This window comes from Patella vulgata, chromosome 5 (genome assembly GCF_932274485.2).
Source record: "Patella vulgata chromosome 5, xgPatVulg1.2, whole genome shotgun sequence".
Classification (NCBI taxonomy): Eukaryota; Metazoa; Mollusca; class Gastropoda; family Patellidae; genus Patella; species Patella vulgata.
The window spans coordinates 10,975,637-10,993,626 of NC_065883.2; the positions used below are offsets into that span (position 1 = coordinate 10,975,637).

General features: G+C 36.7%; 1 protein-coding gene across 3 annotated transcripts; it reads left to right on the forward strand.

Moving 5' to 3' along the window:
- Positions 1 to 7,273: 7,273 nt before the first annotated feature.
- Positions 7,274 to 17,529, forward strand: LOC126821956 (uncharacterized). Of its 3 annotated transcripts, none has more exons than XM_050550635.2 (7): positions 7,274 to 7,512; positions 11,556 to 11,847; positions 12,570 to 12,688; positions 13,426 to 13,511; positions 14,074 to 14,277; positions 14,615 to 14,643; positions 17,381 to 17,529. In XM_050550635.2, the coding sequence occupies exons 1-6, from the start codon at positions 7,466 to 7,468 to the stop codon at positions 14,635 to 14,637; spliced, it is 771 nt and encodes a 256-aa protein (XP_050406592.2). In that variant the 5' UTR covers positions 7,274 to 7,465; the 3' UTR covers positions 14,638 to 14,643; positions 17,381 to 17,529. The 3 variants fall into 3 exon arrangements, with proteins under 3 accessions (XP_050406592.2, XP_050406591.2, XP_050406589.2); XM_050550634.2 differs by lacking the exon at positions 14,615 to 14,643 and adding an exon at positions 15,388 to 15,435; XM_050550632.2 differs by lacking the exons at positions 14,615 to 14,643; positions 17,381 to 17,529 and adding an exon at positions 16,442 to 16,530.
- The last annotated feature ends 461 nt before the right edge of the window (positions 17,530 to 17,990 follow it).

Consider the following 17,990-nt stretch of genomic DNA (forward strand, 5'->3'; position numbering starts at 1 on the left):
AAGCGATTATTCATTTTATTAATTAGTGAGTTAGTTGAATTCTGATAAAAATCAAATTTAAGTGAACTATATTAATAATGACTGGTCCCTGCCTCATTAACGCTTTTAATCCGTTTTTAACCCATCTTATAATAGAGGTGCTTGGCGAATAGCGAGTGGTCGAAAACATGGAGGAAAAAGTGAGACTTGTTCGTCGGGAGGCAACAGATTAAACTCTTTGTCGGAAACAAACGAATCAAAGAAAGTGTGCGAAGATAAATCTGAAAAGCATAATTATGTTTAACCATTTACACTAAATAGGAAATATTGTTTACCTACATATACTTCAAACACCTTTATTTATTTTTCTAATGCTTGAAAAAAATGTTCTAGAATTTAATTTGCAGAAGGAAAAAAGTTAATATTGGGGACTCATTAAGCCCCATCGATGTCATCCAGGCTACCAGTGATTGTAGCGGCCCAGCGAATATTCACTTCTGATCAGTGTGGACCAGTCTGTCAATGGTGTCGCACATGTATTAACCCGAAAATAACATTCATTTTCGTAGGCTACATCGCCCATAGCAACAAAAAGCTTAAATTTACATATCCCTTACAAACAGAATAATAAATGAACTGTTTACACTGTCTGTAAATAAAACGAGAGGTTTGAACAGTTTCCCCATAAGGACCTTGGGGACTTGCAGATTTGACCTTTGAGAGGCCAATCAGGATAAATTAATTGACGAGGGTGCATATCAGTGGTTTAACAGGAATCTAAAAAAAAAAAAAAGAGAAATGGGGATGAACCACAACGTCCATCCCCCACAATCTAGGTAATTTCGGGATTAATATATGGTTCTATTTTATTTTCATAGGGATCTTTAGCAGTAGGAAGAAACACGAGGACCCGGAAAAAACCCATGAGGTTAGGCAGGCGACCCTACGAGTGCTTGTCACGTACACGCGAGGAATCGAAACCGCTTTGACTCAACGGTAGACATGATCCATTTAACTCAGGCGTTAACCCTCTCTGAACAAATGTGGTCTGAAAACCCACAAGGTTAGACAGGTGACCCTACTCCTTGTCACGTACAAGCGGGGAATCGAAACCACTTGATACAACGGTAGACCTTATGATCCCACACTGATCAGTAGTGAATATTCGCTAGGCCGCTAAAATCACTGATAAGGATGACATCAAAAGGATGACAACTTTTTTCCACCGACAAATTAAATTCTAAACCATTTTTTTGATGTATTACAAAAATAAATAAAGAGGTTATATCGTAATTCTCTGTGAAACAGATTGTTATGATCCATTTAGAACGTGAGCGTTAAACATTTCATAACAAGTGTGGTCTGAAACCAGAAAATCGCGTATTTGAGGTTATCTCCCTTACATTACACAACAACGTAAATTCCATGGTAGGTTGATTAAAGGAGATCTTGAAATTAATAATTGAAATCTTGAAGCCAAATCTGAATATTTTGAAAACTTTTTGCGATGGCTTGATGTAAAAAGGTGCTATGGGTGGGAAGATATGTTAAAAAGGAATGGGTTCGACTATATTGAACGGGCTACTAACAGATGCCTATTCACAGGTGCGATCCCACTACTGCCGGACACGGGGACTTTTGCCTGCTGCATTTCTGCCCTGGGCCGGTTCGTCCCTCCTTAGACAACCTGGATACGACTGGCTCCCCCGTTGAATCCATATTGATGCCTGGCTTAGTGCGGACACCTGATCGACATAGCACACCTGAGAGCAGGAATCCCATTCTCAAACCGTCCTCCATTCCAGGCCTCTAAGTAGCTAGATTACAGGAGCTCGCCGCAACTCCCAGCCATTTGAAATAAAATAATTCACCCCAATAAACTTCACGCATATATTTCGACGTCTACTGTGAAACAATTTACAGATATAAATCTGCTGCTGGTCTTTGTTCTGGCTTCAAATGTTATACAAATTATCATATAGACATTTATTCGCATAACATTGACAAGCATATCGAATTCTGCTGACCACCCGCGTCTTAGGCCTATCGATTAATGTTAAAATGGACGTGACTCAATAAAACACTGACATTGGGACTTGACAATCGGCTATTTGCTTATGGTACCAGAATTTGCGGTACCATGATTTACCCAGATTCAACCAAATCTACACAAATCCACCCAAATGAACCATTTGATTTCACTCTTGCCAACGGCACACCTTATGGAGCACATGACAAAATAGCGGCATACCTGGCTAAACCGTCATGACTCAAACTAAATAAAGAAAAATTTAACACAGCTATGAACTTAATATATTGCAGTCTTTCGAATTTCATCAGTTAAACATGCATTATGCAAGAGCAAAATCTGCTTATTACAAGTCTTTCTTTAGGCCTGAAATGTTATCTAAATTATCAATTAGACATTAATTAACTTATCCAGACCATAATAAACTCTCGATGTCAAGGCTAGCCTTCGATGTAGGCTGGATTAGATTCCTATATGCCGCTATATGCCAAAGATAATTAAATCAGAAAAAGTGGATAATCGAGACAATGCTGTTTATATTAATGATTTTAGTATAATGATAACCGAGATTATGCAAAAATTTCACCAGCTTCTTTCTCGGCTCATAGTGGATCAATTTGACTGAAATTTTCAGCAAATTACCTTTACACTATCTAGTTTTTAACTATTATAGTGAGAACTGCCATCTCTTTATCTTATCTCCCATAATGTATCTTTAATAAATTTTGTCATTTGCTATCATGGATCAGGTGGAATATGACACAGACGAGATCTTGGCACTGTATTTGTACATAAAACAACGACAGAAGAGAAAGAGGCGAATATCAGTGCATGAAATTTTACAGAGAAGAACAAGAAGTGAGTTTAGAGAATACCATCACCTCGTAGAAGAAGAACTATATTTTCATCCGGAAAAACTCCAACAGTATTTTCGAATGACAGAGGAGCAATTTGTCTGCTATAGAATCGCATTTCTTTCGATTTCAATGATCATTTCTTCGGCCTCGTCCATTCTGCTTTTACAAGTAGACTGAATATTGCACACTAGTGGGAACGATCAGGCCTAGCGGTTTCTATTCGTGGAAATGATGTCATGGGAAGTGCCCGCTGATTGGTTCATTGGGAAAAAGATTGCGCGAACTTCTGAAAAATTCGCTCGGGAGGCAATCAAGGCAGTCATTCGCGCGAACCAATATTTGTTCGGGTTCGGGTTCGCGCTCTGTATGAATTTGGCCTCTAAAAATGACTAGAGCATTCCAGGACGAAAAGCCGCGTTCGCGTTCGCGCGCTGTATAAACCCTTCTTTAGGAAAGACAGATTATGTACTTTAATTGTGCTATAAACTAATAAATGTCGAGGACGAGTAGGCCCTATCATTTTATTCTTATTTGTCCCAAGGCCAGATACAAAGACCTGCGAAATAAATTTATAAAGTAAAAACCCAAGTGTCTGTAAACTAATACAACTTCTTGCCGCTAAGAACACCACAGAATTAGAGAATCTGGGTCGGTTTCTATTTCTAGCAAATATGAGAAGATCTGAACTATCATTAAAATATAATCACCTCTTTAACTCTTTTTTGTACATCTTATAAAAATACTCTCCTTGTACATTCTGTGTATATTTTCATTGTATGTTCGTTTTGTATGTATTGCTGTATGTGTGTTTTACGCGATGGGTTTTTGACCTAAGGGTAGGGTGACCCACCATAAATAAATATCTCCATATATCTCCATATATCTCGACAATTACGCCACAATATTTATATATATGCCAAGCCTCAAATCAGTTTCACACAATTATAGTCACTAAATAAACGATCATGTTGTACTTAATAAGCTATGACCATTAATCATCTATAAATAATAGACTGAAAACTGGTTCCAAGTGTCGTCCATAACATCCAGACACTTTTGAGTAAAAGATAGGTTACGTGCCCTTGTTTTGAAATTAGTCTCGCTTAACCAGTCTATTGACCATTCTATGTCTGATTGACAGGTCGGGATAATCAAGACTACTTTTTTACGAAACATTACAGAAAGCTAGAACAAGAAATTGAATTTATAAATAAGCACGTTAGGTGGCTCAACAATCGTTTTAAGAACCTTGTAAAAGTAAAATGAAACTACTGCTAGTATCATGTTCCTGTCTAACCCGAGTGATTCAGGGATATTATTTGTACTAAACCAAAAGATGCCGCTCTTAACGGTACAGTTAATGATAAAGCGATTTAAAAAATGAAACGAACGTAATTTCTAAATCTGCTGTAATAACCAAGAAGCTTAATTTCACTGCTATTCAAAATCGTCAACAATAAATTTTTTACGGCTGTAATAGTTGATAGATTTGTAGACAATTGCACGTGCCATGACTATTTATAGTATCATACTGTCAGAAAGTTGGTCTCGGCACGGGGAATGTGTACGCTTCAGTGGTAGTCTCGAACTATCAGCGGTGGACTTTATTTCTGTAGAGTACATGGGCCACCCTACTAAGGGAATAAAAAGAAATGAAATGAATGGGGTTTAACGTCCTACTGTTCTGCTGGAATAAAAAGAAATGAAATGAATGGGGTTTAACGTCCTACTGTTCTGCTGGAATAAAAAGAGAAAGAGAGAAATGGGGTTTAACGTCCACTCGACACACCCAAGAGAATAAAGAACTAGAACTAGAACTGAAGAGTAATTAATGCACGTGTGATGAACTGAAGAGTAATTATTACTAATTAATGTACGTGTTGTGGACTGGAGATATATTATTTAATAATTAAGATTCTGTACAGATTTGGTTATTTCGCATTCAATAATTGTAGAAATGGAAAACTTTTAGGAATTTATTACAATAAACTATAATTTGAAGTTTGTCTAAAAAAAAGTCTAGCGACATAATATACAGGGTTTTAGGAAATGAAGGCTTAATGTGTGATCAACGCAATACCTCTATTTTTTAGAGACTAACATATGGTAATTTTCATTACTAGGAGGGAAATTTGCCTGGACAGCGACGATTCCGCATATTTCTCTTCGGATTCCAACTGTTCAGGGTTGTTTTACATGAACGCTAATGTGTAAACGGTTGGAACTCTTGTTTTCGACAGATCCGAATGGCTAGATACAATTTCCCTGCTACCCCTTACAAGTGAGAACCCGGCTCGAGAATTCGTCACGGCTCCTCTCGGCGCAAGTCGGGGTTCATGTACGATAACATAAATAATCGGTGCAATAAATTTCTCTTTAAACATGCATTATGCAAGAGCTAAATCTGCCTATTGCAGGTCGAGTATCTGATGCCATCGAGGGTTGATTATGGTTTTATTTTGTTAATAAATTCCTAATTAATATAACATTTCAGTCCTAAAGAAAGACCTCCAATAGGCAGATTTACCTCTTGCATAATGTATGTTTAATAAATAAGAGCTTTCAAACGTTGTATTAGGAAAATGTGGAGGCTTGTAAGAGTTTGTAGACCAGGGGAGGGGGTGGGGGTGTCTAAACTGGATTCTTGTCGAGCGACGACGGCGGTGGGGGCATTTTTTAGCGATTATTTGGTGGAAAAGCACACAGTAACTCAACACCAATAGTTCCAACAATCCATAAATAGTTGAGCAAGGGTAACTTTACGAGACCCCTAAAGATGGATTAATTACATTTCACTGAAGGATTGGGATATTTCAAGTTCAGAGAGAGAGAGAGAGAGAGAGGGGGGGAGAGAGAGAGAGAGAGAGAGAGGGGATTAACGTTCACTCGACATAAACTGAGTCATTTCGGTACTTACACATGGTTCAATTTTATTTCAATAATTCGCTTGTGCGTAAGGGTCTTTAGCAGTGGGAGGGAAACCGGGGGACCCAGAGAAAACCCACGAGGTTGGACAGGCGACCCTACCCCTTGTCACGTACAACCGGGGAATCGAAACCACGCCCCCCCCCCCCCCCCTTCAAGTTCATAGAGGATTGACAAATAAATTGATGAGGATAATATCACAAATTGTGTTAATCTCGACTGGGCGTTTCTGTTGTAGTGAAAGCATATTATAAACAAATTGGAGAGGGGTGATACCCGTACAGTGCACCCGGCCACCGTGTATCAGCCCCTGTTAGATGACCATAATCTCTACCTTAATCAGGCGTAATATTATTTAAACACGTCATAACGTGTTTAACACGCCGTGATGATTAATCCAATACTCGGTACGCAACCACCATGTTAATCTGAATCTTGTTGAATAATTAAGAGGGCTGAGCTCATTCCTTCAAAGGATATTGTGATAAACACTCTGTGATTTAAACGTCTGGGAGGGATATCGGTATTTATTTATCGTAAAGTAAAAATGGGGTTACACACTGCGACAACTTCGGTCCCTTGGCAACACTACTCGATTAACCAGGCGCTTTTAGTTGCCTGTCCGTATCCTTAGTTTGGGCGCAAAGCAGGCTTAATTTAATAAAATAATGAATACCTATTATATTTTGTATTTAAATTGAATGTCCCTTATCGGGGGTTTTACTATACCCATTTTGTTACATACATGTGAAATGGAGTGGGGTTTAATGTCCTTATTTTCTGGCCTGTCCAACCTCGTGGGTTTTCTCCGGGTCCTCCGGTTTCCTCCCACTGCTAAAGACCCTACGCACAAGCGAATTATTGAAATAAAATTAAACCATATGTTAGTCCCGAAATGACATAGTTTGTGTCGAGTAGGCGTTAAACCCCACTTTTTTCTCTCCCGAAATGACCTTCTCTCTCTCTCTCTCTCTCGCTCTCTCTCTCGCTCTCTCTCTCTCTCCTAATTTTCTGCACCGACTGGGCTAATGAAAACGTGCGTAGGACATGTAGTGCACTATGAGAGAAATGTTATCCGGACAGTGGGCGCTACACCTACTCTTATTTCGAATTTCAATTGTGAGAGTTACTTTCTATTGACATTGCAACGGAAAGATGAATATCATAAACAGTGTCCGGAAATGTTGGCCAATTCTTTTGAACAAAAAACATCAAAACATGAAAGTGGGTGTATAAAAACCAGAGCGTTATCCATATAACGTCAGGTGCTCGATAAAGAATACGTATACCCTGCCTCGTGCAAGATAATTCCTCCCCCTTATAGCATAAGCTTTATTTCCTAACTGGATTAAAACGATGTTCGATATGCAACAGTAGTCATAACGCTCGCCCAAACTATCGATTTGTCCAAGTTAAGCTTATTACAGCCGAAATAATCCCCTGGTATAACACACCGCCTGGACGATTGTGACTACTATATTTGACAGGTAAAACTGAGCTGTGAACCAATAATGATCGCAGAGTGTAATAATCGCAATATGACATCGTGTGATATACATGCTTCATAATCATAATATAAATATAGAAGTCATATTGTTTAAGTCATTTACAATCAGTATTAACGGATTTAGTCTAGTGACGGTGCACTGCGGGCGACCATATTATACTATATAGAATGGAGGGTATGAGAAGAGCCAAGACTTCATATGATCTTTACGGAGAGTAAGTAAAAAGTATTTTTATATTTTTCATAAAACATTAAAATACGCTTTAGTGGATAAAATAATTTTATCGAGCGTTTGTTAAACTGCTAAGAGATATAAACGCAGTGTCTTTAAAGTGAATATGGTATTGTATTGTATTATTATACATTTGAACTAGTCCTTTTGCATAATTCTTTTGGAATTGACAGTGTATTTTATTAACCCGGTTGGTGCAGAAAAGTAGGATGTCAAACCCCATTTAAATTTTATGCATTTAAATGCAATGTTTGTTTTTTTTTTTAAAAAGTGAATATGATATTATATTTTATGCATTAGACATTTGAAAATATTTGAAATAGTCTTTTTAAATTTTTGTGCATAATTTATTTGGAATTAACAGTGTATTTTCTTTTAATATCTACGGTTAGCGCATGCTGTTTCTATTTTTAATTGCTGATATCTAAAAATGCACGAATATTTATATGTTTCAAAATCGATACATATAATAGGCCTAATGAAACATGGATATGGATTTTTTTAGAGCCTTATGAAATTATATACATATTTACAGTTGTTGATAAAAAAGAATGCATATCAAGCCGAAGCTTACGTTAACTCGTTTCTCACTGGGGCTAATCCGACCATATATAATTTTTTAAGACAATCAATTGCCAAAGCTTAGGTTAAATCGTCTCCCACTGAGGCTCGTGGTTCCAATTTGTATAAAATTACTAAAACAATCGTTCGTCAATACTAAACTTGTCTCCCACTGAGACGAAAAGTACATTGATAACAAAATACAGCGGAGGGTATTTGTTAACAGATTTTAAAATATGAATAACATTTTTAAAAGAAATTTCGGCCTAAACCAAACTTGACATTTACTGAGGCTATTGGTTCTATGATAAAACAAATGTATAAAATTGTTGAAGAGACTATTTCGTCTATTCAAAACTAGTCAGTTATTGAGTATAAAGTCATTGCATACTTATCTATAGGAATTAGATTTACCATTTCGTTAGTCTAAAAATGGCTGAAGTATACTATTGAGAAGATTTTGATCCCCGTTTAAATGTTGTTGTGTGCGGCCCTGAAATCAGTGAATAATAGTAGACCTATTATATTCGAATCATAAGCTCTCTCTCTCTCTCTCTCTCCCTCTCTCTCTCTGGCTCGCTCAGTGTTATTGTGTGTAATATTGCTATATTCGAATCATAGGTTATACCTCTCTCTCTCTCCCTCTCTCTCTCTCTCTCTCTCTCTCTGTGTTATTGTGTGTAATATTGCGACCCTGAGACCAGTGAATAATAGACCTATTATATTCGAATCATAAGTCATACCTATACACCATGGTTCATACTATAATTCATATATAATATGCATAGAGAATAATTTGACACGTTTCTTTATAATAAGATTATTATTTATCAATTCCTCATATTAATAAATAACTGGTGGTGTATTGTTGTATATCTTGTGAAGACCTGCTGGATTATTTGTCAAATAATAAAACTGACCTTTTCCCGAATGATATTTTTGGATTATAAAAAATGAAATGAAATGGGGGTTTAACGTCCTATTGTTCTGTTGCGACTCATGGGTTAATGAAGGCAGGCCTCCTCTTACATCAAATTCGAATTGCCAAGGGATCTTTTACGTGTACACGAAGCCTCGTTTTTCGTACCATTCGAACGACTATACAGCTGTTCTTGTCAGCCCGTTCCTCTGGACCACTGACAAGGGGAATCACGCCGGAAAATCCTGATGAACTTTTTCGGCCAACATCGGGAGCGGGAAAGGAAAGGAAGGGAACGGAGTTTTATCGTCTCGTCAACACTGGGAGCCATAGTGGCTCATTGATTGAGGCGCTAGCTCACTATCCAGTGTGGTTTCCTCCTGTCATTGGTACTGGTCGGATAAAGAGTGTCTTGTCGTTAGGATGAGACTACAAAAGGAGGTCCCGCGGATACATTGGATTGCGCTAAAAAAAACCCTCGAATTCGACAAAAGTGTAAAAGTCGAAGCAAATGGTGGATGCTGCGGCAAAATCAAAAATAAATTGCCGTAGTTGATCACGTAGATATCCTCAGTGGTCATGTATTCAAACTGTTATACCAAAACAGAACAGTAGGGCGTTAAACCCCATTTCATTTCATTCCAGCCATAATTATCGTGACAGTGGTAACAATGACAATCGAGTTATTTTAAAATTCAGTTTTCACGACTTAGAGTGAAACAATTTGACTGAAATTTTCAGCATATTCCCTTTACATTATCTAGTTTTTAACTATTATAGTTAAATATTTTTATATGTTTTATAAAGATTATGAATTCTTGTGTTTGAGGTTTCATTTTTTATTTTATAATTAAATGTTTACTCCCAGCTTTGGTATCATATTACTGTTTACCTTGTGCTTGATAACGACAAGAAAGCTGCCCCCCCCCCCCGATTCGGCTAACCGTCCATTTTTCGGGCTTTGTATTTCCGTTTTTCGAGCACAAACGTCAAAAATAAAAACCATATACATCACAGAAATATAATTGTATATTGAAAACCATCACGGTTTACGTTTTGAATACTGTAGTACTTAAGACTCGCAGAATAACATTTTTGGACAACTCGTTTTGGTTAATGATTGATTCATTCTGAAAATTTGAGTGAATGAGACCATATACATCACAGAATATAATTGAATAATTGTAAAATGTAATCGCTCGCGGATCACGCTTTGAATAATGTAATACTTAAGACTCGCTCAATAACATTTTTCGAAAACTCGTTTTAGTTAATGATTGATTCATTCTGAAAATTCGGGGGACAAAGAAAATGTTCAGGCAAATAGCCTCTCCCCCCACCCCCATCCCAACAAACTGAGATTGGCCCCCTACGCCTATGCTTGTTGAAACGTTGCACTGTTCAAGTTGCTAGTGATTGTTAATAATTGTTATCCACAAAGCTGTGGGTCGCCTGTCCAACCTCGTGGGTTTATTCCGGGTCCTCCGGTTTCCTCCCACTGCTAAAGACCCCTACACGAAAGCGAATTATTGAAATCAAATTGAACCATATGTTAGTCCCGAAATGATCTAGTATGTGTCGAGTGGACGTTAAACCACACATCCATCTTTCTCTTTCTCTCTCTCTCTCTCTCTCGCTCTCTCTCTCTATTTCTCTATTTCTCTCATACACACACAAAGCTGTGTATTGTTTCAAATATTGAACTATGACAGATTTTATTACCACAACTTACGCATGGTGTTCATTTTAATGACGTAAAAGAGACGAGAAGGGGCTTCCGAGTGAAACCTTAACAACACGTTTATTGTTCTCGGCGTTTTAATTTTAATAAAAATATCACCCGCTTGTGGCCTACATCAGGGTTAAATAAATAAGTTATAAAACTTTGAAGTGGTTTGAAGGTTTGTTAAACCCCTGTTCAACCGTTAATATAAATATTGACCCCCACCTTCCCTATAATTTGTGATGTCATTGTCTGGTAACAAGGGCTATTTCATTCTAAAGACAATATATTTAACACAACTTAGCATATACTTTATAATACTTTTAACATTACTGAAGTATACCATTTAAGTTGTATAAAAGCCATTTCTTGCAGAGAAAAAAAAATATTTAGTCCTTTAGCTTATCAAACAGTAGTTCTTGGATATGATTACACAAACGTAGGTATATGCAATGTGTGTTTATCTATGTTTTATTTGCTCAGTGGGTAGGGAAATAAAAATTTCTATTTAAAATTTTAATTGTGCAGGGCTTAAACGATCTATTAAATGAGGCAAATATCAGTGAAAATATGTATTTTGAGATTTGCAGCGGTTTTCAATTAGTGAGTAGCCAACCTTAGATCATTTTATTTTATTTTTTTGGTCATAAATTTGGCAATCTTGTCCTAGTATTTAAAATATCCAGGTTTATCTTAAGCTATAGGCTATTTGCTAGAAGTAAAATATTTTGCATTTGAAATATTGACATCGATGTTTCAAGGGGAACTAACAAAATCTAGATTAATATTTTATCGAAGAAAAAATGATTTTATTTATTTTCAGACACCCCCCTGGATCAAGCTATGGAGTAACAGCGTATGTACCTGTATCTAGTCCTGTACCACGCCCACCTGTAACATGTACAGGAAGAACCACACCTTTACAGCGACCTAAAACACGACAATCCTTAATAGTTGATAATGGAATACAGCAGCGACCTTCAACACGACAGTCTTTACTAGCTGATAATGGACCACAACAGCGACCTTCAACGCGACAGTCTTTACTGGCTGATAATGGACCACAGCAGCGACCTATTTCACGACAATCAGTACTGGCTGATAATGGAACACAGGTAATCCTTCAAGATAAATCTCACCACAAAAAGGGGTCGTAGAAGGCGAGGGTGGGGTGGTTTAGTGGTCTAGCGCAGTGGTTCTCAACCTTTTTTTGCCAACGGCACACCTTGGAACACATGCAAAAATAGCGGCCCACCTGGCTAATTATATATGATATGAAAAATATCTGAATTTTGCAAAATAAAAACATGGCAATTCATAGACGACATACAACCGTAGACACAGGCTAGTCATGGGCACATAGAAAAACTCAATTCATAGCTATGAACATACTTTATTGCAGTCAAATAGCTGGCTTCTTTAGTGAGAAATTTTCTTAAGTGTGCCGTTCAAAATTTCGTGGCACACTTAGGAAGATTTCGCCGCCCACCCGTGTACCGTGGCACACTGGTTGAGAATCACTGGTCTAGAGTGTCTCACACCGAGCTCTGTTCAGCCACCTCTGGGTTGGGGTCGTGGTTTCGATTCCTCGTGTGAGTGTATGTGAGTTGGAGATATGGGCGCCTTCTCAACCTCGTTGGTTTACTCCGGTTTACTCCGGTTTACTCCGGTTTCCTCCCTAAGGAAAGACTTATCATAATATTAAATAGTAGTTGTGCCTATTAGTCAGAATATTTCCGTTTTAATGATTTTTGTGTTTCCATAGAAACAAATTTGACTTAGTATACAAGGGTGTCAGATACTGATGATTTAGCTTTCTTGTTTTTTCTCTTTAAAGACTGAAGTTGCAGATGTTTCAACTGATAATCATCCGTACAGTGGTTCAATGGATCCAGTTAACAGACATTATTACTTCAGAGAATGGTGTAGAAATCCACCAAGACCACAAATGCCCTTGTAAGTAACACAGATATGCCCCTCATATTATTAGTCTTTTTTTCTTGGAGCTGCTACGTTATCTGGTCAGAATTGTGCGACTTGATGACCTGGTCGTCAGCTTAGTGGACACACTGTTGTGGGGCCCTGAAATGTGTCAGCAACTTCGCAATCAGCAATCAGGTCTAGGTAACAAATGTTGTCTTCTTCAATGGGGTCGTTCCTTGGAAAGAAAATATTACAAATTAATACAAAACCCTACACTCGTCCAATTCAGTAGGAACATAGTCTCAATGCTTGATATCGAGATTTGCTTTAGGGAATGCATTTGCATAATGTGATGCATCTGCATTGCTCTTCTGGTTACCCACCTTGCATTTTGGACCAGTAATTGGTCTCCAATCCCTACTCATCATTTCTTCTACTTCTTCTTGGGGCAAGCATCTTCAAAAAGGACCTAAGGCTCCGCTTATTCAAGTACGAAACTTGACATGCTTGCTTCTTGGACAATTACGCATCGATTGACATACTTCGATGTTTGATATGACATCACAGTTCCAAGATGGCTGCGATGACGACATACTCAGTTCCTGGTCCAAACAACGGAAGAAAGATATACGTTTTCTCAATTATCCACAATAAAAAAAATTTTAAAATATTTTGGTATCCTTTTATTTTTTTAATTTGAACCGTTCTCTGTGTTCTATAAGAATCCTGAAATTCATATAATTTTTGCTTTTTTTAATTTTTATCAACAGAAACCGATCTGGAAGATTAGGAAGCACTTGGCGACATGTTAAAACAACATTTAATCCACACGGTTCACATATAGCATTTATTGATGGTCAGTAAAATTAATCTTTAACCTATGAAAACATAAATATAACGTATCGACCACTGTTTATTTTAATTCTTTTAATTATTAGTCGGGTTTTGTTTTCGCTATTTTTTAAACTCCCATTTCCCGCCATTTACTTTAACGCAAAATGGCAAGATGTATTTGTCCGTAATAACTAAAATCATCCTCCAGTGGCAGTTAATACTACGCTAAGAATTCTACCCAGTCAAATTACCATTAACCTAATCATGTTTGTGTCTCCGTGGAAACAATTTTGATTTAGTTTTTGCTAAACCGGTTCATTGGGTGTTTTTTTTTTGTTTTTTTTTCATTTTTTTTTAAATTTCCAATTCCCGCCATTTACTTTTAAGCAAAATGGCAGGATGTGTTTGTACTTAATAACTACAGTCATCCTCCAGTGGCAGTTAATACTACGCTAAGAATTCTACCCAAAACAAATTACCATGAAAGTAATCATTTTTGTGTCTCCATGGAAACAATTTTGACTTTTTGCTAAACTGGGTCATTTGATGTTGATGAATAAGTCGTGTTGTATTTCTATTTCCAGGTACAGTCAAAGAAGAGGAGAATTACTTCTACCCTCCAGAATTAATGTACCAGCCGCCTAATTTCACTTCCTATATTCCACCAAGAATGTTTGCCACCCCATCTTTGTCTGCTAGTCCTAAACAACCTAAATATAGAACAACTTATAACAACAAAGCTAAACAAGGTTTTAAATATTGGTATCAAGATCCGAAACCAATAGACTGTAAGTATAACATCTATACTAATTATTTTAGTCTCAGTTTCGGACTGGGCTTTCATTTCAAAATTGTACCCATCTGTTTACTTTGGATTAGCATGATAGTTTTCAAAAAGAATGTTACAATTGTACACTGAAAACCCATAAATTCATCTGCATGTCTTTGAAATACGAGTTATATGGCATGTAAATTGTCCGACGAGTAAATTCTGTAGCCGGTCGGTTAAGACAGGCAATTATGATTAAAACGAAAGCCTAGGACAGAGACACGTTTAAAGATTTTCCAAATTCATTTGATTATGGTAAAACAGAAGTTATTATTATTTAATTGTGTTACTTTTAGATATAAGACCCATCAGGTTTTAAGTAAAGGTACAGTTGATGAAAAATTAGAGATCATTTTTTTTCTTTTAATCCAGAATCTATTTAATTGTAAATAAATAATACAGTATTAATCACAACAGCTTTAACATCGTTATGTCGAATTTCTATGGCCCACAGTTTTACTTGAGCACGACCAGGTTCGAGTAAGAAATTCAGTCAAAATTTTTGCGCTCTTCCTTTTTACTGTTTCCGGACGATCGTCAGTGTCATCGTTACCAGTCTAGTCTAGTCTTTGTTATTTAAACCATGTTGTGGCCCAAGAAGAACCGCCAGAAATTTGCAAGCCAGGTTCTCACTTGTAGCCCGTGCAAGACCAACAGGTAAAGGGCACCGAGTCATTCCACCCATGCATATATTAGAGTGCACATAAAACATCTTGGTAATTTGAATTCGAAGATGACCAGACGGAAATTCTACTGTCTTTGCAAAATTCTCATCCTCGCAATTATAGAAATGAAATTGATCGAATATTAGACTCAGAATAAATGAAGTTGGCCTATTGTGCTGAAAAGACTGAGTCGAATAACAAAACGTCAAATTATTTATTATACAATTAAAATAGATTCTGGATTGAACATATACTGTGTGTATACTTTCTAAAATCTGTAAAGTGTGCCCTTAAATTTCTACATAGTTTGAAGTTTGTGTCTATATCTGTTACCCTAGCTATCGACCCTGTGAATGAAATTAATGCTTATTTTATCCTACTGTGTACCATGTAATTCCTTTCAGCCTACGAAATGCAAAGAAGGGCTATGGTTGAAAACTACTAAATAATTTGTGAGACATATACCATATTGAATATATTCAACTTTTACCTAACATAGTGTGAATAATTAATATAATATAACCCTTTGCTTTATTTACATAAAATTAACAAGTATTTACTATTATGGGGTGATCTAACTTTTCAGCTTTAAGAATTTGTCAAATAATCTAATTGGTGCTTTTTTGGTTCAATAACAGTTTTTTGGGTTTTGTTTTAGAATTTAGTGTAAAAATATTTATTGAGTGATATAACATTTTAGATTTGATAGCCTAGAATTGCCATAAAAAACACAATTCCCACAGATAGCTAATTTTCATCATGTTCAGCTTGGTCACCTGGTCGTCGCACATTACGGAAACTTACTTTGTGACCCAGATACGTTTTAGAAAGGAGCACAGGAAGCTGGTTGTTTTTCAGCATGATTTAAAATAATTTGTTGCTCTTCTCAAAAGCTTCTAATTCATTTTATTTTTAATTTTGAATTTCTATTAGTTCTAAACAGAACACCGTATGGTGTATATGTCCGTCTTTATTAGGGGGTTAGATGGCCGAATGGTTAGCACGTGCGCGCGGAGTTTCGATTCGCAGGTTGTACGTGACAAGGAGTAGGGTCGCCTGTCCCCCCTCGTGGGTTTTCTCAAGGAACTCAGATTTTCCTCCCACCTCTAAAGACACCTACGCGCAAGCGAGTTATTGAAATAAAGATTGAACCATATGTTAGTCCCAAGATGACCTAGTTTGTGTCGAGTGGACGTTAAACCCCATCTCTCTCTCTCGTCTTTATTATCCCGGTTGGTGCAGTAAAGCTGGACGTTAAAAACTATTTATTCATTATTTATTAATATTCCAAAAAAACAAAAATTAAATTGTTTTGGCCTATTTATTGATACATATTTCTTAACCAGTGCTTTTATTGAGTGATGCGGATTTTAATCATTTCCATCCCGGTCTAACGCTATGCTCGTTTTAGATTTTCAAATATTCAAACCAATCTAAATCCTGCTTTAATCTTACTAGATGGAACAAAATCGTCCTTTGGTGCTAAATCTCGATGGATGGGCGTGGCTGGTGATTGTCCCGTTTATAGCAAGTAGTACTTTAAAAAACAGAGGTGACATATACATATATATACTAAATTTATTAATTAAAAACCTTTTTACTAATATTAACACGGCATCATATACTAACTCTATTACTCTCAGGGGCGCTGTTTCACCAAATTTTAACTAAGATGAAATCCAAATTTTAGTAATTTGATTGGATAATATTAGATTGATTTTAGTGCTTAGCCAATCAAAATTAAAGTATCTACTAAAATTTGGATTTCATCTTCAGTTAAGATTTCGAGAAACGGGGCCCTGGCCTCTAAATAGCATACTCCTCGCAGTGTTTCGTTTGATTAGTTAGAGCTGGAGAGGAATTTCTCCGATCATTGATTCACGAATATGCTAAGTGATGTATTGAACTAGTACCTAACATTGTGAACTTTGCGCCAGGCATGTATTATAATATCATAAAAACACGGATAAAAGACAATTAATATGTGCCACACAAAATGGCGGGCACCAGGGGGATTGTGTCTGTCAATGCCGTGTGTCTTATTTCCAGACTTGGTGATTCTTGAGGTTTCTTCATCTGTATATAATGCAGTGACAACAGGACCTTTATATGGGGAATTTCACATAAATTAATTAATGTTTTAATGAATATCATACAGGTTAAACATTGGTAGGCCTACATGTTTGTCTACTTTTTATCTAAGCAATATTCAGCCAAACCATGTCAAAATGTAACAACCATCTTTGTATTATCTTCAACTCAATGTTGTGTGTTTTGTTTTAGTTTACTAAACCATAATATTATTTAATTTTGAAGAAATTTGAAATGATTTTAAAATATCTGAATGAGTGTGGTGTTAGATAAAATTTTAAAATGTTCTGTTATTCTCAATTTCAGTGGCATCAAGGTATAGATTAAAAGCACAGTGGCTGACTATGGGACTTTAGTCATTCTATTATGAAGAAATCTTTCATCAAATCGGAACACTTCTATTTCAACCAACAACATTGTTAAAGCTTTAATTGTTTCAATTTTAAATTATTTTTGCTACTCAGAATAAAAATCTTTATATTTTAATAATCTAATATAATTTAATTATTGTACCCAAGAAAGAAAGGATACTTCTAACTGGTTCAACTGTTCCCATGGTGAAATGAGACCGATATTCTTATTGGGGGTGGGTGAGACCAGGAATGACAGTTTGTGTCTCTTTTTATGAAGAATTGGGCGGGGTAATCGTGACATTAAACCCCATTACCCCAATATTTTCTCTTTATGAAGAATCATTTTGGATAGGCAATATGCGATCTCTTTTGTCCTTAGTTGGAATCACTGGACTCTTAGACAAGAATCTCAGGATTGCTTCAAGCCCAGTTCCCACATCAACACTTGTCAGGGGTTCTGCTTGAGGGCCGAATAATTTAAATGGGGCAAAACCCATGCACATAAGATCCTTCCTACCCTTGGAAATTAAGTAGGCAGAACTGCTGCTGTACGGGCAACATTC